General features: G+C 34.8%; 1 protein-coding gene across 1 annotated transcript in view; it reads left to right on the plus strand.

Moving 5' to 3' along the window:
* EYS (eyes shut homolog) overlaps positions 1–24,418 on the plus strand; it is a 1,792,869-nt gene that overhangs the window by 1,243,422 nt on the left and 525,029 nt on the right. The window contains 1 exon segment of the mRNA XM_037844664.1: positions 20,986–21,020. Within this exon segment, the coding sequence (XP_037700592.1) occupies positions 20,986–21,020 (35 nt within the window).

Consider the following 24,418-nt stretch of genomic DNA (forward strand, 5'->3'; position numbering starts at 1 on the left):
AAAGATGAGGGAAACCCCAAATATTTCATATGTTTTAAATTATTAAATTTGGTTATACATTTGAGCATATCTATTTCTTAAAAGACCCTACACAAGCCACAATTGGTGGACACATTTGCAACACACAAAAATGACAAAAGGTTATTTCTCAGATGAGATAAAGATTGGATAAAAATCAACAGGACAGCCCAATATAAAAAAAAAAAAAAGTGGCCAAAAGATGTATTTAAAAATACAAATTAAAGCCACAATTATGTTCTGTTGTATGAATGCTAATATTAAAAAGAGACATGGGGCTTGGGCATCAGGGACTGCAAACATCAGGAATAGGTAGCAGCAACTGGGAGAATCAGAGAAAAAATATCTAGAGACAGACTAATAAAAAAGGTGCAAAATTTAATGAAGAAAATTAAAAAGTTTTGTTGAGGGCTATGAAAGAAAAATTGAATAAATTAAGAAATATATACCATGCTCATGAACAAGAAGGCTCAGAATTTTAAAAAAGAACCTGAAGTGAGGCCACTAATCATGCTTGTGTGTTTTTCTCCATTTACATTCAATGCTTGGGGTCAAGCATTGAGTGAGCCAAATAGAATTGAGATTTATATTTTTTCTGAGTAAGAACAACAACAGCACACACACACAAAGATACATGGAAATTAAGAGTCTATGCAATGAATATAAATGGGATCATGGAATTTAAACTGAATAATAGGGTAAGTGAGGTCACAGTAGACAATTGAAAGGTGGTTGGATCAGTGGATTGTACGTTCCAATGGGATAACAAATATGTAGGAAGTGAGGTGCTGGAATGAAGTGCTGATTGGAAGTGCTAGTCGGAGTGAGATGCTTGAAATGGAAATTCTTAACAGAGTGAAAGGCACAGTGATTAGTAAATGATCAAGTTTTAGATGTATCTAAAAATAATGTCAAACAATATCAAGTTTTGATGATAAGATAACAAAAGCTCATGTACTACTGGTAGGAATGCACAGCCTCATTATTTTATACAGCTGCATACATATCTTAGATGTAGAAATTCCACTTCTTGCTCTTGAGAATAATCACCAGGAAGTATGTATAAAGATGTTCGTAATGTCCTTGTTCATAACTTCATAAAACTGAAGCAGCCCAAATTTCTATTAATACTAGCAAGGACAAATAATATGTTAACACAATGCAATATTATAGAGTGGTGAAAATGAGTGTACTGGAGATAAACATATCAATATAGATGAATCTTAGAGAAGGTATTGATTGAAAATTAGCAAGTCAAATTAATAATACATTATGCACATATTTTTAATAAAATTTAGAAACAAGTAAAACTAAGCTTTCTGTTGTTTAGGCTAGGGATCAAACAAAACATAAGTGTAAAAATAAAAAGGAAAGTAAGGGGAAATTCAGAATAGGGAATGCCTTGTGGAAAAGCATGAGACAAGGGGCTGAGATTGAGGAGAGGCACAGAGGAAACCTCTGTGCTGCTGATATTCTGTTTATTAAGTGGCCAATAGGCTCAATTTTATCACTGAGCTTCAAAACTTAAGTATATATTGCATATATACCCTTTTGTGGATATGCAAGTATATTTTTCCTCAATTATTGCAAGTAATGTAATACCTTATATACTACTCAGCTTCTTGTTTTTTCAATTAATATATCTATGTCAGCACATGTAAATCTGTCTTATTTTCATTAAATGCTAGTAGTCAATTATATGGTTTAGATTAACAATTCATTTATTAATGCAAGCTTAGATTATTGCTTATTTTCCTGAGCAATATATAGTATACAATGCTGCAATGGAATATATTTGTTCATATATTTATGCATTATTCATTTACATATTATTTATATACGTCATGTGTATTTATCGACAGTGTAAGTTCCTAGCACTGGAATTGCTAAGTCAAAGAATATTCACACTTTTAATTCTTATATCTGGCAATTGGATTACATATACAAGCTTTGCCTTTACTCTTAATACTCCATACCCCAAATAAATCTATAGCGATAAGAACTGCAAGGTCAGAAATTGCCCCATTTTCACCATTATCTCCTCCTTATCTAGTACAGTAATTGGTATTGTAGTTCAGAAAAAGTTGAATATATGAATAAATACAATATATATTATATGCGCAAAACTCTCTCTTGAACAGAATTCATAAACTGCACTAAAACTGAGAACATATATTTATTTTGCTGCAATAAAACAAACACAGAGCAGCCCAAGGGGAATTGTATGAACCTCACACTATTATTCTTTTTAAAAATGGCTAAATTGAGAATAATAATGAAGAGATGTACCTAAAATGGAAGTTATAATAAACACTAAAGCCACATTTGGTGCTATTCAATCACTCTTCATCTAATAAACTAGATAAATAGGGATTGTAGTTTAAATTAATTCCTTGTGTATAATTTTACTCAAAGGAGACTAATGTAATTCAATAAAGTCAGTTTTATTTTAAAACATTGTAAAGGATTGTAACAGGTTTTTAATAGAAATTGTCTATTTTTCATTAAAAAATTGAAACATGTATTGTAATAGATCCTAAAGACAAACATTTTTAAAATCTTGATCATATTTTGCATATGTAGTTTTGAATGTATTAGATACTTCATAACATTAAAAAGTATAAAAATATTAAAGATATTTGTTAGAGGTAATCATAGAATGTAAAAAGAAAAATAATTCAATTTAAGAATTCAAAATAGCAAGAAACAGAGTAGAATCAACAATTAAGAAAAGTGGTGGTGCCAAAAAATTTCGTTGACTAACAACAAATGAATATTGAGTATGACATCTTATTTATTTATTTGCTAACTTCACATCTCCACTTCAATGTTTATCAACAAGAATAAAATTAAAATTAGGACAGTCCCTGAAATCCATGTTTTTGTTTGTTTCTTTGCTTGTTTGGTTAGTTGGTTGGTTGGTTTTAGGTATCTTACAAAGATATTAGCTTTTCTCTTCTTGGCCCTAAAACATTGATTGATTTCTTTTAAGGAAATAGTGAAGTGAACATTGTAGCATGAGTCAGTATAGGGTTTTTTCATCTTTCCTTTATTTTCTATTTCTATTTCTCATTCCATGAAATAATCTGATATGAATTGCACTGGTTTCACAGTCCCTTACTCTTATGATGTTTGTTTATTTCAATTGTTCCTTATGGTGTGAAACCATTCCATCTTAGATGGAAAGCACAATAAGGTTTCCTTGGTCAAGCTCTGTTTCAAGCTGGTGTCTGCTTCCAAAGAGAAATTATTCCTGATCAAGTCCCTCCCTTCTCCCCTTTTCTAGTCCAGTTGACTGACAACTATGAGTCAGTTCATTAGAACATATTTTTTCTCTTTTAAAGCATTTGCACTGGTGTGGAAAATTTGTTATGATTGACGATAGCACAGTTTTAAAATTGTACTATTAACTATAGTCCATAGTTTAACTTAGGATTCACTGTTTGTGTGGTGTAGTTCCATGGATTTTTTTTTTAAATCTTTATTCCATTACCATACATGCAATCTAACATTTCCCCTTTCAGTCACATTCAGATATATATTTCAGTGCTGGTAATTACATTCACAATGTTGGACTCATAGAGGGAGATACTGTCAGCTCTTTTCCTCCTTAAAAATAAATATTGTATAATCTCATTTCTTTTTTGTTAAATCAGATAGAAATAATCTTTTGAAAAGAGCGGTCAGTATCTCCCTCTAGGGGCAATGGAGGGCATTTATCAATTCCCAAAGCAGGGCAAAGTAGGATTGTCTGAGCATCTCTTATAACATTGGCCCTTCCATGCTCTTCCTACTTTTGTAAAGAGCACCCACAATTTATTCAATTGCTCAGGCCAGAACTCAGGAACAATTCTTAATTCCTCTCTTTCCCTTGTCTCCCAAAATCTGTCCTTCAGCAAGTACTTCCAATCAATTCGTTTTTCATCATCACCATTAGCCTTTTAACTGGTCTCCCTTCTACTCCACCCCTCCTTCTCTCCACATAACAATCAGACTAATCTTTGTGTTGCTCCTTCCTTATTATGAAGATGATACATGTAAACATTTTAAATTATCCAAAAGATTATACATTAAGAATGATTCTCCCTCCCATCCCAAACTCTATTACCATTCTCCAGAATTTTTGTTGTATGTCTTTCCTGAAGTTGTCCATGTATGTATGTATATGAGTGTGTATTCATTTATATGCATATATCCTATGTTTCTCTAAAAATGAGACCATACTATAAACACTGATCTGTTCTTTAATGGTTCATTTGGTAAAAGATAATGGAAATATTTTCATATTCCACATAAATCAACTTCTATCTTTTTAGCACTTGCATAATATTTCATTTTATGAACGCTCTGCATTCCCATGCTAATGGACTCTGGTTGGTTGTAGTTTTTTTGTTATAAAAAATAATGCTGCCATTAAAATACCACTATGTTTTGCATACATATGTGCAACTGCATCTGTAGGATAAATTTCTGAAAGTGGAAAAAGATACGTGTATTTAAATACAAAATCAAGATTGTGATTAACCACATTCCAAAGGATAGGGTACCCCAGTTCAATTCCCACCACCATCAACATTGTAAAAGATCAAAGTTCTCTATGACTTCACCATCACTGGGTCTGTTCTTTTTTTTTTTTTTTCAAACCATATCATTCAAATGAGTGGAAATTGTGAATATTAAATTATGAGCATGCATGAGCAATTTTTCAAGTTTGTAAAATATATTTCTTTTTGTGTGTTTTCTGTGTTCTTGATTTTGGTCATTTTTCTATTGGTTTCTTGATCTATTCCCTCTGTTATATCCAGAAATATAACAGAAATTGAAATTTTTATTTATCTGCCCTTTACCTCTGCTTCTGGTCTGGTGACTAGATTTAAGAAGGTTTTCCCTGTTCCAACTTTTTTTTTTTTAATTTCCACATTATTTTCCTGTGCCATCACGGGTTTGTTTTATTTCTTACATCAAGTCTTTTAATTCAACTGGAATGTATTTTGCTAAAAGGATGCATTTAGAAGGGATTCTAGGAGGAAAATAGTAGGGCTTACAGTCATTGGAGAGGTGGTTATCAGGATAAATGTGTAGGAAGACAGGTAGAGAGCAGTGGTAGCAGGAGTGGTATGAAGGGAAAGAGACAGCAGATCAGGAAGATGGTACCTTTCAAACCAGGAGTTGATTTTGAAGTATGGGGAAGGCATCTTTGATTACTTTGTTTATTTGACACTGGTTTGACTGAATACAATTGCATTATGATAGAGCATTTCAGATCTCATTGAGTATTTCATTGTGGTGTTAATTTCATGCAACATTTACCCTCAAAAAATAAAAGGTGGGATAAATAAATTTCATGGGATCCTACAGAAAACCTTTTCTTGACTAAATATCTTTAAGTTCTTCAAAAAGTAAATGTGCTATGTAAATAAACCAGTACCTCATTCTTTCAGCAGCCCCAAGAGCATATGCTAAATAATTTTTCAAAAATTGAATACTTAAAGCATGCAATGTGTCACAGTTTTTAATCTTTTCTTGCTCTCTTAAAAAAAAAAAAATCACAGCCAATTGATAGATACTTTCTTGCAAACATTAAGTATTGTGCCAAGATAGCTTTATAGGCCATTATTTGTTATGGCTTTAACCTAATAGTAACTTTAGCTTCTTTTGCTGCTGTCAGCCTAGTGTACTGCATCTAATTTGGTGGAATCTTATTGAACATCCCAATGCTTAGTTAAGAACTTCAAATAAGCCCCACGTCCGCTAGAGAGTGACGTGGGTGATTGTTCTGACAGATGTGATTGCACAGAGGCCTGACTCACTAATGACCAGATCACAGCTGTGTTCTGGATGAGTGAGGTTGCCATAAGTGAAGTGTCACTGAAACATTTTATCAGATTTTGTCCTTAACTGCCTTGCTGGTTTTGGGGGGAAATTGGGATTTAAGATCCTAATTCAGAATCACTTCAGTAACACTCTTTAAAAAATGTTTTGTAATAATGGAACTGTAAACTCATTTAATTGAGGACAGTTCCACCCTGAGGAATATAATTTTTGTTACACTTTTGCTGACTGGTAAACATTATCTTCTCAGTTTTGTTCTGAAGTTAAGCACTCTTTATTGTTTTGCTTTTCAACAAGAATATGTCACTAACCCTCTCATTCAAACTTCAATCACCGTTGCTTAAATGTTATCTATGTATTAAAGCCAAGCTGGAGCTCAATCACATTTTAATTAAAACATCAAATCACTAATGAATTAATTGAGTATTCAATATCTGGGTGTTATGCACCTACAATTTTGAGAGATAAAATTAGAAACTGAAATAGATAATGCAAGCTAATTATTTTAGTGTTTTATGAAATCTTTGTGATAGCTGTTCCCTCTTGCTTCTCCTTTTAATATGTAATTTAGGTATACGACAATGTTCCTGCAAAAGTGTAAAATTTCATGACATTTTATTTAATATTCTTTTATTAGATTCTCTTTGCTGGGTTCTCAGAATAGAGGGGTGAAAGAGAAGCAAAGCCTCTCTCCAAGTTTACAAGTCTGGTATAACTCAGCTCCCTTTAAATGGAAAGAGAGAATGTGGTGCAGTGCAAAGGATCATAAGATAGAATCAGAGTCTGTCTGAAGATATTGTTCAGTGACTTGCACAAGGTCATACAGATCATTTCAACTCCTAAACCACTCTTGTGTCATCTTAAAAATAAGTATAATAACTTTCACTCTGCTAATTTTACAGATTTTATTTCTGAAAACCAAATGAGATGATGGGATTAAAAGCTATTACCATAGCACTTACCTGCTACTTATAAAAAAAAAATAGGAGTAATGCTACTCATGTTAAAATCTTAAGGTATAGTTTTCAGTATGTGATATCAATAATAAAAATATGAACATATTTGGAGAATCTGTAACAATACACGATTTTAAAAGTCATATTCTAAGATAATCATCTTGATTTATTTACTTACTATTAATTCAGTATTTTAAAAAAATATACTTTTAATGCTATCAGTACCTGGATGGAACAATTAACCCGACTCATAACTGATTGAGTGATTAAACAGAAAGGAAGAACCTAGAGGTGAAGCATGGTCATAATTTCCTGACTCTTTAATTGTGTTGATCTCAGGAAGTCTCAATCAAGGCGATGCTTAGAATAATAATTAATTTTTGGCAAATATCTATTATGATTCAGATACTTTACACATATCCATTAATTCTCAGAACAACATTTTCAAATGTGGAATCCATTGCTTAGAGAGTTACCTGGCCAAAATGGCAATGAGAAGTACTCAGTTATGACTAGCTCCAATGTGTTTGCTTTTTTTTTTTTCTATTTCATGATTCTGAAATATGTTCTTTGGCAAATTTTACTTTATTTTGCTAATCTCAACTTCTGATCATTGCCTGGCATAAATAAGTTTGTCAAGGGATGATGAGATCACATGATGTTGTAGAAATTCCTGTCTAGAAGATGTCTAGGAATCATGTAAATTTCAAGGTCACATCCTTAAGAAGCCCAATAGGCTTAGTTCAAAGTTGAGATAATTGAGCAGAAGGTTGGGAGATTTTAGGCAGTTCTATGTAATCAAGGTCTGTTGTGGTCAAGTCGCATGTACCCAAGGCTGAGCCAGGTTTTATATAGCTGTTTGAGCAGCATAATATTGATCTTTTTTTCCCCAGCTTTCAAATTGTTGCAAAAAGCAGGCTCTTCTACAGCATAACACCCATAGATGGAAAGAGGTAAATATTCTATAAAATACATATTGACGTTTTTGTGGTTTTTAAATGGTTTGTGGCTATCAATCTCTGATATAAAGTACCCCCAGATTTTTCAAGCTAATACAGAATTTAAAAATCAAAATAATACCAATAGTCTATGGTTTAAATTTTAGGAGGGGAAAAAAAATCCTCTAGGAATGATGGTGCTGGACTGAAAAAAGAAATAGTCAACTTAATTTTGCTTTTCCACAATAAAAATCTAGAAATTATTTCCTGACATCACCACTGGGATAGAATGGTTATAAAAATGTTCTCAATTCTTTACCCTCCCTATCTCCTTGCCTTTGTCGATGTAATTTAGCAGCTTCTCCCATAAAGAATTAAAGTTTATTTTCTCACCCCTTGAATCTGGCTTAGCCTTGTGGGATGCTTTTACCAATAGAGTGCAGCAGAAATGACACTGTGCCAGTTCTGAGCCCAGCCTTAAAAGGACATATACATTTCCAGTGCTCTCTTTACCTCCATGTGAATGAGCACTGGCTAACCGGATGGACAGTGAGAGAACAAATGGCACAGAAATGAGTTGTCCCAATTGAGGTCATTCTAGATCATCCAGACACCAGCAGAAGCAGCTGCTGTATCATCTAAGCCTAGATGAGACAATGAGAACTGCCCAGCTGAGCCAAGTCTAAATTATTAACCTGCAGAATTGTGAGCTAACTATATGTTTGTTGCTTTAGAGAAGTTTGTTACATGGCATTAACAATCACTGTAAGCAAATTCAGAGTCCTAAAGTTTCTTTTGAACCTGAAAACTATGCTGCCTTCCCATTAATATGTAGGCACTGATTTTTTAACTCACTAGAGTATGGAATCTTCTATCCAAAATACCTATACCAATTGAGAAGCTTTAGCTATAAATTAGGAAAAAAAAACATGCAAATATGTATATATGGAATGGAAGGATAAAATCTATCTTAGTAGATATAGTTCTCCAAATTAAAGCACTTGTTAAGGGCAAGGTCGGGAAGAGAGTTAGTAGCAATACATATTTAAGGTTGTAGTTTTCACCGTCTTTTGTTCAGAAAAGATGCCAACTCATTCTTCATGAAGTCACAAGAGCAGAACAGTTTTTGATAGATCTTAAGATTTGAGCTTTTAGCAAGACACTATTTTCTGGATCTAAATTTGATAAGGCACTGCCTTTCAAACCAACATGTCCGTGGACAGTGATCAGAACCAAGAGAAATCAGTAAATCCAGTTGTTTAGCTAATACTGAGTATAGTCATGGCTTGCTTTATTGCACGATGAATAATAATAAATTAAAAACAACAGCAACATAGCTTTTTTGAAATATTAATAAAAAGCAAGAAAAAACAAACATTATTTTGAAAGTGTAAAAGTATACCTCTAAAAAGAGGTTTACTATAGGATACAGGAAAAAAATGCCATTTTAAATCAAATTCAAAAAGATATGAAATAGGACAATAATGTCATAAAGAAAGAGCAGGCTGGCTTAAAAGGGCAAGAAGATAAAATATAAAGTCAACAAGCTAAGATTAAAAGTGATCTGGTAAGATCAGAAAGGATTGCAATAAAAACTAAAATTGCAGAAGTTTGAATAAGATACACATTGGATTTACTGAAGAAAGTTAGTGATATGAGAAAATCAAATCAGTAGAGGAAAACCTACAGAATGAAGAGGAAAAAATGAACAAGAGGGATGGCATTGAAATGACTATAATAGTTAATATATTGAGCAACTATCCTTCTTTTAAATAATACACAAGTATTGTTTATCCTCAAAACAATTCCATGATGTTTGCACTATTATTTATTGTCATCATTTCACAGGAGGAAAACTGAGTCAAAGAGAGTTTATGGTTGAGGAACCTAGTCTAACCCCAGGGATTATGCTCTTAGGGGGATCATGACTCTCCCACCCCACCCCACCCTTTTTTTGTAAGAAATTGAAAGATATTTAAAAGAAAACTTTCTGGTGCTATAAAAGGTCTTGGGTAGGCAGATCAAAATACATCACTGATTTCACCGAATTCTTGTAAGCTCATGAAAAGGGAGCCATATCAGAAAAATCTTAGAAAAAAATGTTACTATTGAAAGGATAAGTTCAGAATGCTTTAAGTATCCAGACAGTATACAAAACAAAGAGAACTCCTTTCAAATCATATATGCTTTAGCATTTTTTTCTCCAACATGAAATGCCAAAAGAATGTAACAAAGCCAAAAAAAAAAATTTAGTTAAGGAGGAAAATGTGTCAAAAATATTATGGAAAATTTTCATTCATGTAATAATGAAAAAGAAATATAGATTCAGAAGTCATATTATTTATCCAATATACTTGAAAAAATGTTCAAAGATGTGTGTTTATCAAATAATGTGAAACTTGTGATTTCAAGTGAATAGTATGAGTGATAAAGCCATTTAAATATACAATATATTACATCTATCATAATAAATGTGAATGAAATAAAAATAATCCTGAAAATGAATACATATAATATAAAAATAATTGAATAATATTTAGGATTCCAAAGCTTCGATCATATTCACAAACACTAGGAAATGGAATGAGTTGTGTGTGTGTGTTAGGGGTGGTGGAAAGCAGTAAAATTTCTTATCCTATAAAGGGAGAAAGGGAAAATCCAAACACACTTATGGAATAAATTGGGTAAAGTGTTAGAAAACTTAACTAAGCAAGACACTGAATATTTCATCTCACCTAAATGAGATTTATACAGGTAATGAAGAATGATCTAATATTAGGTATATTCCATCAATAGTGCCAATAAGAAAAATATATCAGCAGGATCACCTCAATAGATGCCAGAACCATGCAGTTTGTACCACTAATACCCATTTGATTAAAGCTCCTAGGAAGCCAAAAATGGAAGATTATCTATGATTAAAACCATATTTTAACTTCAGAGGGAAAACCATAGTCAGTGATCAGATGCTAATAAGATGAAAAAAGTGCTATTGAAACATGATTAAAAAGAGAAACTTCCCATTGCCATTTAACATTATGGCAAATAAAATAAGGTAAAAGTACAAATAAGAGATACAAACAGTAAAATAAATACAAGATAACAGTTTCATTATTTTAGCAAACATGTCTTATATTAAATATATCAACCTGAAATCTATGAGAAATAATAAAATTCAACTAAGTGATGATATGCTGAAAAAAATACACAAAGTAATCATTTTATATATCATTACTAATTAATTAAAGGACATTATAGAAAAACAGATCTATGTGACTATGGAACAAGAAACACAAAATTCCTGGGAATAACCTTTACAAGTAGAATGTATCCTTTACAAGCAAAACCTGTCTGAAGGCCATTGATAAGATATTGCAAATAGTTGTAAAAACAATTGAATAAATGGAAGGAATTGGGTGGGGAAATTGAGTATCATAAATTTTTAAATCTTCCTAAATCAGTATCATAAATTTTTAAATCTTCCTAAATCAGTATAGGTATTTATAGTAGTCCAGCCAAAATTCCAACAATACTTCCATTGCAAAACAGAACATTACTCCCATTCTAAGCACAGGTATGTATCGCTTCTTCCTCCTAAAATCCCACTGTAATTACTAAAGAAACATAAGAACTATTCCAAGGCTGGAAATCTAGAGAGGGCCCAATGCCAATTACATTAATTTATCTGTGAATGACGTAAAACAAGCAAACCAAAACCATTTGGCTAAAACAAGTTAGAAAATTATTTCATCTGTAACCTAAGCAGTCCCTGGCTAAAGGGGCAGCATTATGCCCTCAAGGATCTACACTCACCAAGTTAGAGATGCTCAACTCGTGGTTCAAGAGAGCGATTTGAACTCCAGTGATCCTAGCAGTATTCTAGCAATAAGGAAGGTGAAAGAGATGAAGATGGGATTGACCCCTCCTTTTAAGAACATTTCCCAAAATTCCACATACTACTTCTTATATCTCATTGGTCGGAACTTAGTCATGTTGGTGTATTTAACATCAAGGGAGGCTGGGAAATAGTCTTTATTCTGGATGACCAAATGCCCCAGTAAATATAGGAGTTTCTGCTACTAAGGAGAACACCAGAGAAGAATATTAAGGGGAAATATGCAGTCTCCTCCACAGGCACCTTAAGCAACTAAAAATACTTATTTGTTTTGTTTTTGATGAAAAAAGAAAAATAGAGGTGAGAAATACAACTGTATCTGCAAAAGAGGGAATTATCCTAACTTAATCCCAGCTCTAACAGAGCTAGGAGAAGAACCAGGCAGTGGGGTAACTAGTTGAGCAATTAATTATAGAATAGTAAAACTGCTATCCAAGACCTTAACTTTCGTAACTTCTAGTTATATTATTTGCTCCCTACATGTACCTGGAAGAGTAACTCTTTAAATAAAGAGGAATCTGCAATGGATTACTCTTCTAGTAAATCTTTGGACCTGAGAAAGAAGTCACTTGAAGTAGCTATGACAGATATGAGAGCTCTGTAATCAGAAGGCAAGCAATCTAAAGGATTACTTTTATTTATTATGCAAAGTGCTATTAACATAAGCACAGCCAAATTCTAGTTTCAGGTGACTCAGAGTATTGAATTCCATCTGATAGTTGACAGATAAAAGAACTAATAACACGTATTGCTGGGTAGGGTTTGGTGTTGGATTAGGTACCATATGGAGGAGATTGTATGAACTTTGTCTAGAGACTTACACTCATAAATAGGTAACTATAATGAGATTTTTAAAAAATATTCCAAATTGTGAGTACCCTAGAAGTACTGACACATTTCCTTATTATTTATAGGTTGATCTCTATACACCCTAATGCAACGATTTAATGTCTTGACACATTGATTTAGTAGTGTAGACTGTTTTTCCTTTGTGTGATAATCATGCTGATTTTAAGAAAGAACAATGTTGATATTATCCCATCTGGCATGCTATTGCTTTTAGGACGTTTTGCCTTTAAATTACATAACCCTGAATTCAAGGGCCATATTTTCCCCCTTGCTTGTTTTCACTACCCATCTTATCCTCTCTGAGTTAGGATGGTAAAGCAAAAGTTCCTTTCTGCATTTGCAGAGAACATTGTGGCATATTCCCCTCCCAATTAGCAACCATTTGATTTTAATGTCATTCTCTTTATACCAGCCTGGAGGGTTCTTTCTCTAGCCACTTTAGTGCTCTGCAGCTTTCTACTGCAGAAGATTCATAATGGAGTGGTTCAGGAGTCGCCTTTACAATGAATTGTCTTGTGACTTCTAAAAATTAGAAACTTGAAATGGATAGCTTATTCCATATTATACCATCAAGTTATATTCTTGCTTATTTTCAAATTCTGCATTTGAATTTAATTCCTGCTGTATATGAAAAGGTGAAGCCAATTGACTGGAGGAGGGCATGAAAACATGTAGCATCGTGAGCTCATATGGCATTTCTCAGCCTAAAAATAACAGTGGGCTTCCAGTGTTGCTGGAGCCAGTCAAGATTCAGTACCAATCTGAGAACGTTAAAATGAGGGCTTGAAAATGATGGTGAATTCCAATACTTCTACATGACAGAACCAGGATCTTTCTAGTTACTAACAACTAAATCAGGATTTGGGAACCTTCTGTAGTGATTCCTCTATTGTTACATTATAAAACTGCAGTAGTGTATGTCATCCACTGTTGCTATTATCATCAACATCTTCATCATTGTCCATACCATTTGTTGCACGTTTGAGGTATGAACATTCCCAGGTAAGAGTTACGCCAACATTCACTTGTTAATTTAGAATTGGGAGAAGGACAGAGAATACATAATTCTATCTGATGAACCAAAATACATTAAGTACCTACAAGTGAAGGCAGTCTGCTTCATGCTGGAGATACAAAGGTACTTAAGTCATGGGCCCTGACTTATTCTTTCTAGTTTAGAGTGGTAGACAGATACAAAGAGGTAGTTCCAACAGTGTATCATAAGCACTATGTGAACACAGAGGAGGGGATTCAGATCAGCATGAAAATTGGGTGCAAACTGAACCTTGAAGAATGAGTAGAGATAAATAGATAAAAGGAGGTTAAAAAAAAAAGGAGGGGCAGCCTTTTTAGGTATATAAAAGAGAACAGAAACTTTCTAAGAAGCAAATTTCCACTACCAAATAGAGGAAGGAGGAAATTCTGTAGGTAGGGATATACGAAAAGCCTCAGGGAATGGTTTATCTTAAACCACAAGGGATGAACATAGGGAAGGTTATACAGAGAAGAGTTTTGGAAAATCTGGACCCCTAAAGCAAAAACGCACAGACCTGAAAGTGTGGGACATGTTTGTGAAATGACAAATAGATATGTTCTGCTAGAGAGGAGAAAAGAATGCAGAAACCATTTTGGTGCCATGTATTTTTCTAAACACTTGTGTCATTAAATTCCCACAATAACTTACAATATACGTAGTGTTATCCACATATGAAAGTTGGAAAAAATTCATGTCAGGATGTAAAGCTGAAGCTATCAGGAGACACGAAACCCTGCTTTAAAAGGTTTTGAGATTCTGAGTTTTTGAATTTGACTGAACTGTTCGAACCCTTGATTTGATAAGAAATTAAAGAATTCACTGAGCTTCTAAAGCAGGGAAAGTTCTTGGCCTGCTTTAGGGGATAAATTTACTGAGTTCTGTTGAATTGGTTGGAAGAAAAACTAAAGACTTTGAAAACAATTAGGAAATCATTTCAATAGTTCAAACTTAGAGAGATTTAGGCCTAAATGATAGAGAGGATAGCGTATGGTAAGGGATGACTGAATATGGGATAAGGAAAAAGAAAGACATGTCAACGATGTGTCAGAATTTTCAGTTGAAGGGATTGAGAACAAATGAGTCAGATTTGGAAGAAAATGAATTTTATTTAAAGGTAATAAAATTTGACATGTTGACTTACTATCAGAAAAAAAAGAGATATGGCACTGAAGCTGTGCAGAGCCAAGGAAGAAGAGATATGGCACTGAAGCTGTGCAGAGCCAAGGAAGAAGAAATAGAATTGGGAATTTCCAGCTGAGAGAAATAGATTCACTTCTTACTCCTAGCCCTGACGTGACAATTTACATAGTTATAATTATGTTTATTTCTCTGGCCTTACTGGGCACATGGATCAAAGGCAACATTTATAATTTAACCCACAAATGGTAGGTTATATTCCCTGGCTGCCCTTCATTCCTTCATACTTGATAGTTTATAATGCAAATGTAATGACTACTATAGCTATTGATTGCCATGTGTGTTTTTCTGTAGATGGACAGAAGACGGACTCCTTAATAATATTGCCATAGGACAGATGACCTTTGAAAACTTCTCAGTATGGTTAAATGGGATTTCCTTTTTCTTCTCTTTTTTGTATTTTCTCCTTTTCAGCTTATCAATAAAAAAGTAAACTAGTTGGGTTCAAAGGAAGCTGGAACCAAATCCACAGGAGGCTCTTAAATGAAATATCAAGCACTAGTTCCTCAGTATAAGTGCTTCACACAGCCATTCATTGTGAACTCCTACTAGGCTGAACCAAAGCATCCAATGAATTGGATTTTCATTTCTCTGTTGTTTGTGTTTGACTGCTATGAAAGATTTATATCACATATCTCCTAAATTTGTGAAGGAAAATGGAGTTATGTAGTGGAATATTGTAAAACTGAATCTATTGGCAAAAACTGAGAGAATTTAATATATTGATAAGTAACATTTCATATCCATATGTATGTAAATCTCTATCAAGGATAAGGGTATTATTCATGGCACTTAGAGAATTATTTCAGACTATAGCATTTACAGCAAGTGATTTCTCAGATTTTTATATTATAAAAATTAAAAGACTATCCACTATTGAATCAGTAGCTCTTACAGTCACACATAGGAATATAGAAAATATGAATTTCTACAATTTATCTGAGAGAACAGTGGGGACAAATAGTAAGGGGGGCGTTTCTGAACTGAGTATGCCTTCACAGCAGTCACAGATGATTGCTCAGCCATGCGGGACATCTTAAGAGGCTGTATGCACTACAGCATTTCGAAAGAGACTTTTGGGGAGAAAGGAAATGAGTTTATTCACTGGCTCCTGGCCTAGACCTTGGCCCTTGCTGAATAAAGTTAGTCCCCTTGGGTGTTAACTCCCCTGCACTTAAGAGTTGCCTCACAATGGCTCACTACAGTCTGAAGCAGAGGAAACATGAGTCCTGCTGCTTCGGGTACAGGGGTACAGGGCTACAAGTGCAATGGCTCCTCTCAGGTATTGGGGGGCAGGGGCTCATTCAGTGCAGACCTGATACTTTAGCAGTGTTAAAGCTGAAGAAACACTGTGGTCAGAAATGCCATGGAAATACTTAAGACTGGGAAATAATGTGTGGCAGGAGGAGGGTGGCACCAGCAGGGACTTGAGGCCACAATTTTGACAGTATAAATAGTGCAAACCTTTGCCATTCTCACAAAAAGTTCTAGTGTATAAAATATAATGCCATTTTATTACTCACAATGAAAAATATGACTCTCAAAACACATTCAGATCTGTGCTTATCATTCCTCTTTGCATAAATTTACCCACCCACACCTACCAGATCATTTCTCAAGAATTTCCTCTGAGTGAAATTAATGTCCAAGCAGAGTAATCAAATACAGGTATCTGGTGTCTTACTCTAGTAGTAGAGTGCAAACACATTTCATTGAGATGTTATGATTTATCCTAATATCATGCAAATACTAGGTATCAGTTTAATTAAACTGTGTCAATGATACATCAATTTACTTTGACGAATATTGATGTTCCCAGAAACTGCCCTAGGTTTTCCTATGGATTCCAGTACTTCCTGGTTTGTACTTAAAAGGATTGCTATAGACAATAAAGTGCAAGTTCCTCAACAAGGTATATAACAACCTTCTGTTCAAGACCCTACATATTTATGCATTGATTCAGCAAAATTGAAACCATTCATTGGATGTCATCATTGTTCAAAGGACCATGTTAGGTACTTATAATACAATGCAGAAGGAAAAAAATAGACAAACTCCTTGAATTTACTGTTTAGATTCTAGAAGGAAAATACAGATAAATAGGTTATGTTGGTACAGGGTGATAAGACTTCTAACAGAAATACAGGGGCTAAATAGGCAGAATGTATGTCTAATTAGGACTTCAGGAGTGTCAAGCAAGGCTTCCTAGAGGAACTAGGTTAACAATTGAAGTGTGAAATAGGCATTAATTTAATTTAATAAAATTAAATAGGCAGTAATCAAGAAAAGTAGAACAAAGAAAAGAACAAATTGTTTGAAGGCAGGGAGATTAGCAATGGGACTCCTTGGGAGGCAGAATCAGCTTGTGAATGGCCTTTAAACTTGATATTAAGAGCAATGGGGAGTCTCTGAATGTCTTAAGAAAGGGAGCAAGGTGATCAGGTTCACATTTGAACAGACCTCTCTGAGTGCCCTTTTGTGATAAATTGACAGGATGGAGACTGGGGACAAGGAGACCAATTAGATTGCTTTTGCAGTTGTCAAGGAAAGAAGTAGTGACAGTAAAAAGTGGATTGCATTCAGAGATATAGGCAATGCATTGAATAGATCTTGGTGATGGGATGAACATGTGGCCAGAGGGAGAAGGAGGAAACAAAGCTATGTTTAGGTTCCTAATTTGAGATTTTGGCCATATGGTAGAGTTATCCAGGAAAGAGGGAGAAATTTTGGGTATAGAAATTGTGGAGAGGAGGGCTTAGGTGCCTGTAGGACATCTAAAAGGAGTTGTAGAACTGCATGTAAGTCAGATCTGAAGCTTTAAAGAGAAGTTAGGCCTTTTCTACACTTTTAAGCAAAATATTTAAAAACTGGCATTAAGAATATTCAAATTATAACTGATATCATTTTATACCAGTGATCTCCAAATCCATTTCTAAAATGTATAACATTCTCCCACTATAATAAGTGCTCCCATCATACTAAATTCTCCCACTATACTAAATATTTCTCACCTTTTCACATGCTGTTTCTTTAGTCCAGGATAACTTTTGCCACCTAAAAATTTTTTATCTATTCTTCAAGACTTAGATCAATTTATCTCTATGTGGAAGCCTTCTCTAATTCTCATGCAGGCTTATCTTCTTCCTTCTGTGTGTTGACATAACATCTTTTCCCTTTCTGGAATTTATCCTAATTTTCTTTTATTTGTCTATGTGTCTTACTCACATCACCAGACTGAAAGATTCTTAATCAAGTTTAGTAATATTCATATACTCACTTCCTGGCACATAGTAGACACTCAGTGAATAAATGGAATAGATGAAGAAACATTACTATTTCAGCCAAACATAGTCATAATAATGGTTTTATAGTAAAACAAATAAAGGAAATGAATAACAAATGGAGTTTTACTTTGGTTGGACTACATATCTGCTTTTTTTCTTGGCTAAAAGAGAAATAACTATGAGAAATTAGTTCTCTGTATTCTCTCCTGTATAGTGCCACTGTGTTAGTGTGACATTGCCCTCTTGGCATTCACAATGAGACTTTAATGCACTTGGTAGAATAAGATAGCCTGTATGGATGGCAGAGACAGTCTTGTTTCTTATTGGTTATTGAATAGCGCTATAAAAGAATTCTCCAAAGTCCATTTATTCTTAGCTGGCAGTTCTCTGAAATAGGATTTTAAAATTCATAGAGATTATGAAATTGAGCCTCTGAAAAAAATTATTAAAACAATCTACCTTTCTTAAGATAAACTGAAACTTTACAATACTATTTTAAGGCATCACCTCTGAATCCATTGGAAGTGATGTTATATAGACCGTCTCTACCATTTTAAGGATACTGTTGGTTAAAGCCAACTGCCCAGCTTCTTACAGAAAAGTCCATAATAAATGTTCGTATCAGACAAGGCTAAATTCATTGTTTCAGTAATATTATATTGGGTTTTTAGGAACAAGGGAAGATAGTGTTGCTTTAATATCCTTGGCTATCTTTTCCTTTAGCACCTTTTGATCCACTTATTTGTTTTCTCAAATTATCTAGTGTACTTTTGAAAAAGATTAATCTACACAAAGAACTTAAGTTTCTTTATTTTTCCAGAGTTTGTATAAAGGAAAAATAGCATTCCAAACACTTCTAAAAGAAATGAAACATATAGTTATATTTGAATCTTTCCTTAGAACTTACACAGAAATTGATTTAGGGCATCGAATGCCTGAACTTGTTGTTTATAATGCAACTGAATTTTATGTAATGATTTTGCATTTTTATTTGAGTTTCATTTTCTGTGTTCATACTTTTCTAAGATTCCAAAACTAATTTATCAGGTTCCTCAAGGTAGTCAGAAACCAAAGACCATTTTTCAATGTAAATTCTAAGGTTTTCAAATTAAGACTATTAAAACTATCATCTAATCTTTTTTTTTAACCATTTGAATTTTGAAGTGAACATTTTTTTCCATCAATGCTTAGATATTTGTGGCTTTATTTTATTAGGCTTAATACATTAAGACAAATCTCTTAAATCACTCCCATGATACATTGGCATTTGTAAAAAACGATATGGTTTTCTTTTTGGAGAAATAATTATATTCCTCTAGCCATGGTTGCCTACAGTTCTACTAGCTGCCCCCAGGTGAATGATGATATCAAGAATTGTGATTTCATAACCCAATTGAAAAGGAATGTTATTAAATAGATCACTGTTTATTTGTAAAACATAAATCTATTTATTTCACAGGCAACGTGGCAATGTAAATTCATGTGCTCAAGTTTCTTCTTTCCCAAATTATCAAAGAAATATTTTTTTAAAAGAAAAGAAGTTAGTAACATGGATGGGTATTGTGATGGTTTGAAGCTGAATGGATCACAGAAGATCGTGTTCTTAAACCTAATCCATTCCTGTGAGTGTAAATCTATTGTGGGTGGAAATTTTAATTAGGTTATTTCAGTTAAGGCATGCCCCAGATGGTTCTTAATACTCTTACTAGAGTCCTTCATAAGAGGATGAAATTCAGAGAGATGCACACAGAGAAAATGCCACAGAAGCTCAGAGAGAAAGCATGGAAGCAATGAAGCCCAAAGAGAAGGGAGGGACAACAGACATCACCATGTGCCTTGCCACGTGATACAGTAATACAAGGTTACTAGTAGCCGGTCTTCAGGGAGAAAGCATTGTCTGTAGATGTCTTGATTTGGACATTTTCATGGCCTCAGAACTGTAAGCTTGTAAGTTAATATATCCCCATTATAAAAGCCAACCCAGTTCTGGGATTGCATTTCCACAGCTTTAGCAAACTAAAACAGGTACTATTGACATGACAGCATTTTTTTTTTTTTAGGAAGCTCTGTAAGATATTGTGATGGTTAAATTCATGTGTCTACTTGACCAGATTATGGTGTCTAGTTGTTTTGTCAAGCAAGCACTGGCCCAATTGTTACTGTGAGGATATTTCATGGATTTAAATTATCAGTAAGTTGATTGCATCTATGGGTGATTAAATCTACAATGAACTGAGGAGATTACATTCAGCAATGAGAGAAGCCTCATCCAATCAGTTAAAGGCCTTAAAAGGAGAAGTGATTATTTCAACAGTTAGCAGGGAGAATTTCCATATCTACTTCAAACTAATTCATTGAAAACCTTCATCAGAGCTCCTAGGCTGCAGCTTGCCCTACAGAATTTGGACTTTTTAGTCTCCATAGTTGTGTGAGCCAATTCCTAAAAAAAAAAAAATTCTCATAATATTTGGTGTGTGTGTGTGTGTGTGTGTGTGTGTGTGTGTGTGTGTGTATCCTGTCAGTTCTGTTTCCCTAAAGAACCCTGATTAATACAGGTATCATCCAAATAGGACCAGAGTGAGAGAAATTTTGCCCAGTGTGCAATTTATATTTTCCGTATTGGTAATCCAGTTATCCAAAACCACAAACTGAACTTTTCCCTTTTTCTCTTTCTTTTTTCTCTCTTTCTCTTTCTCCCTGGGCTGGATATTCTCTGTTTCACCTCAAAATCCATATTCTACCCTTCCCTACCCTGACTGGTACCCTGGGAGGCTGATCTGTGTGGCTGAAACCATCCAGTTCCCCTTGACCTCTGACTGTCAGTTTCGCTTATCCAATGGGATGGCAGGACATTGAGGTGGCACAAGGAGAAAGATGTCAGGTTATTTTTTCTCCATTCTCTCTCGCTGGGTACGAGTTCTTCTCTGCAAACAATATCCCCTATCAGATGGCCCTCTCCTATGCCTACATCTTTGTCCAGGTTGCAGAACTGATTCTATTTACTTTCCCCTTCAGGTATGATGATGACAAGAGATTCTACTCCTGGGGCACATCCCTTTCCCTTGCAGTTTCTCCTAAAATTTCCCAGTTTAATACAGTCTGTTCATTAAACTCACTTCAGCTACCCTTGATAAATGTACCTTGTGTTTCCTGACAGCCCCTGATTGAAGCACACTGATACATATGTGAAATCCATCATAATTCCTTTTGAAAACAAATTCTACTAACCAAATTTCTCTCAAATCTCTTCACTTCTTTATATTCCCAATAATACTCTCTTAGTTCTAGTCTCAGCATGATTTTTTTTCTCCTAAATACTTCACAGTCTCTAGCTTTTCCCCTATCTAAACCATTTTCCACATTAAAACTAGAGTGGTAGGTAGTTGAAAAACTACCATCAAGTCCATCAAGACTTCCCATGGCCTTAAAACGTGACAACAAACCTCCCCACAATCCAGCCCCTTCTGTCTCCCCAAAATCACCTATTAGCCCTCTTAGACATCTACACACATAAACATACACAGTATAGCTTTCTCTGTACCAAATCACTTGTAATCCCTCACACATGTTGTCTCTTTCCTCCAGGTCTTTAAACTTGCTGCTTCTGGAGGCGCTCTGAGAGCCTCTCCTGACACCAACCGCTTCTTGCCCACCCCTCTTCTCCTACTCAACTTCTTCTGGTCCTTCTGGACTGTAAACCTCTTGAGGAAGCCTTTCCTGATAGTCTTTCTTCTACTAAACCCATATGTCTTCCCATAGCACTCTCCTCTCCCTGTAACCGACACATTCCCTTTCCTTCCCTACCAGGAATGTAATAGTGTTAAAAACTCCAGTTCAAAGCTCACACTCTTTGGTTTCAAATTCCATTCTACCACTTATTTGCAGTGTGACCTTCAGCAAGTATGTGTAGCTATGTTTCTGTTTTCTCATCTGAATATTTAGGAAATTAAAAATATCCACGTTCTTATATTCTTATGAGAATTAAGTTATATTAGCACATATGAAGCACTTAGAGCAATGTCAGATATATTGTCAGCACCTGATGAATTTTAACTTTCCTATTAACATTAATATCAGTATCATCACAAGTCATGCCCTTGTTTAATAGGAAGGGCAGTTTCTGTGGAGATCCCCCTTCCCCAATTATTCCCTCAAGTAGCCTGGAGTGATTGACAGGGTTGGAGGGGGGGTGTTGCAGTAGCGATTTCAGGAAAAAATTCTCACTTGTTTAATATGGAAAGAAATACTTTTCTATGCCATCTGGCATAAGAAATACTTATAGAGAAATACCCACCGAACTGAACCGGCTGCTTTGAAAAAAATCTAAGTAACTATGACATTGATCAAGAACCACTTATGACTGTGATCATAGAACAACTTATTTTTGTCACCTGTTGTTACTTAAATTACCCAGAGGGCCTAGTTCTCTTCTGACCTGGATGAAAAATGCCACCCATATTTTTTCTCAAAACTCTCTTATAATACCAGTTCCTCCAGTCAGTAATTAAAATATTCAGACCAGTGAAAGTAAAAGCTTTGGAATTACTGGAAGTAATTCTTTTGTCCCTTGCAGATAGGAAAGCCTGTGGACAGGGAAGAGGGTGTTGCCTGCCTTACACATCTACTCTTCCTACAACCAAATTGATTTCTGTCTCCTCCACAGACAAAGATGGAGCTCTAGGTGGGGACATGGAGGTGGGTGAGACCAGTAAAGGGCACAAGATGGTTCTCACTTGACTAGTGGTGCTGTGAGTCAGCTCGACACTCTTAAGACCTGGCAGGTGTTGAAAGCTAACATTTCGTTTGAAGGTGTTTTGTGTGACTGTTTTGGAGATCACCACATTAGTAAAGATTTCTCACCAGCAGTTCTCCTAATATGCATTATGCACTCCTTTTTGTACCATCACTATTATTTCCTTGGGACCTACCTTCTGTTTTCTGAGGTCATTATTCATGCAGTCTTCCCTTTTGAAAAGATCTAAGATAAAATTCTCTCTCTCTCCTCTTCCTCCTCCTCCTCCTCCACCTCCTCCTCCTCCTCTCCCCACCCTCCCTCCCTCCCTCCACATTAGATGCATGGAACATACTTCGCCTTCGGTATAAAAATCCACCCAAGCAGCATCCAGTTTTCTTTTGCTTGACAGTAAGAAGATTATGAACAGACCTCTCTCACTTTAAGATTTCTCAGGCATGAGTCAAATTCAAATCCATCACATCCCCCAGTTGGGAGAACAAACATAAAAGATTCTAAGAGGTCAGGTGGAAGCCACTCTTACTAGGCTTGAGATGAGAGCCTTCCTGCCACCGTCCTTCTGGTTGGGTGGTGGTGAAGGAGGGGTGGTTATGAATCATAGCACACCAGCAACCAAAGCCAAAAATTTCCTCTATATATCCACTCTGTTCTTTTTCAGCTCCTCTCCAAACTCTTTTATAATAGGGAGGTAAAAAGTTAAATTAAAAACTGGTTTTCTGCCATCTCCCTTTTACAAGTCCTGTAGTTTGTATCAGGTTATTGTCTTCTGGTCTAAGCCAACCTAAGTCCCATTTTGACACATTTCAGAGTTTCCTGGTTGTAGGTAGGAATACTTTCTATAAACTAAAGGAAATAATATTGATTTTTCCTGGGAGAGGAGGAGGAAACAGAGAAAGTATGGAGTTGGTGAGATGGTGGAAGGCCTTGCTTTCCTAATTATAAAACCTTCTCATGACGCCCCAAATTCAGTATTCATAAATTTGAATGAAAATTTAATTTTATTTCATGAAAATGATTGCAGAGACAGGGTTTCACACTCAATATACAGCATAACTAAATTAACATGTGATGAGACAAGGAGAGACAAGAGGAGATAAGCATCAAGATCTCACAGAAAACTTGGAAAAGATTGAGAAATTAAAATTTGGGGCAGTTTAACCATATCACTAAAGTTCAGAAGGGCACTAGCTAAAACTAAGTTACATGTATATAGTCATACCTGCTGTCTACAGTTCTGAAGTTCTCTGTGGATTGTTCTGCCCTCTTTACTTTTTACTAGAGAAATTGTGGGTTTACAAAATAAAATCACAGAAATTTCAGGGTTCCCATATATACTCCGCCACCACCACCCCCCCATACACAGTTTTCCCTATTATTAACATATTGCATTAGTGTGGTAACTTTGTTACAAATGATGAAAGAATAGTGTTATAAATGAAGAAAGAATATTATTATAATTATACTATTAAATATAGCCCACAGTTTACATTAAGATTCATTATTTGTGTTGTCCAGTCATGTTTTCTTTTTTTTTAATTTTATTTTAGCAACATATATACAACCTAAAATTTCTCCATTTAACCACATTCCAATGTATAATTCAACGGTATTAATTATAGTCACAATACTGTGATACTGTCACCACCTTCCATTACCAAAA

This window comes from Choloepus didactylus, chromosome 7, assembly GCF_015220235.1.
Source record: "Choloepus didactylus isolate mChoDid1 chromosome 7, mChoDid1.pri, whole genome shotgun sequence".
Taxonomy (NCBI): Eukaryota; Metazoa; Chordata; class Mammalia; order Pilosa; family Megalonychidae; genus Choloepus; species Choloepus didactylus.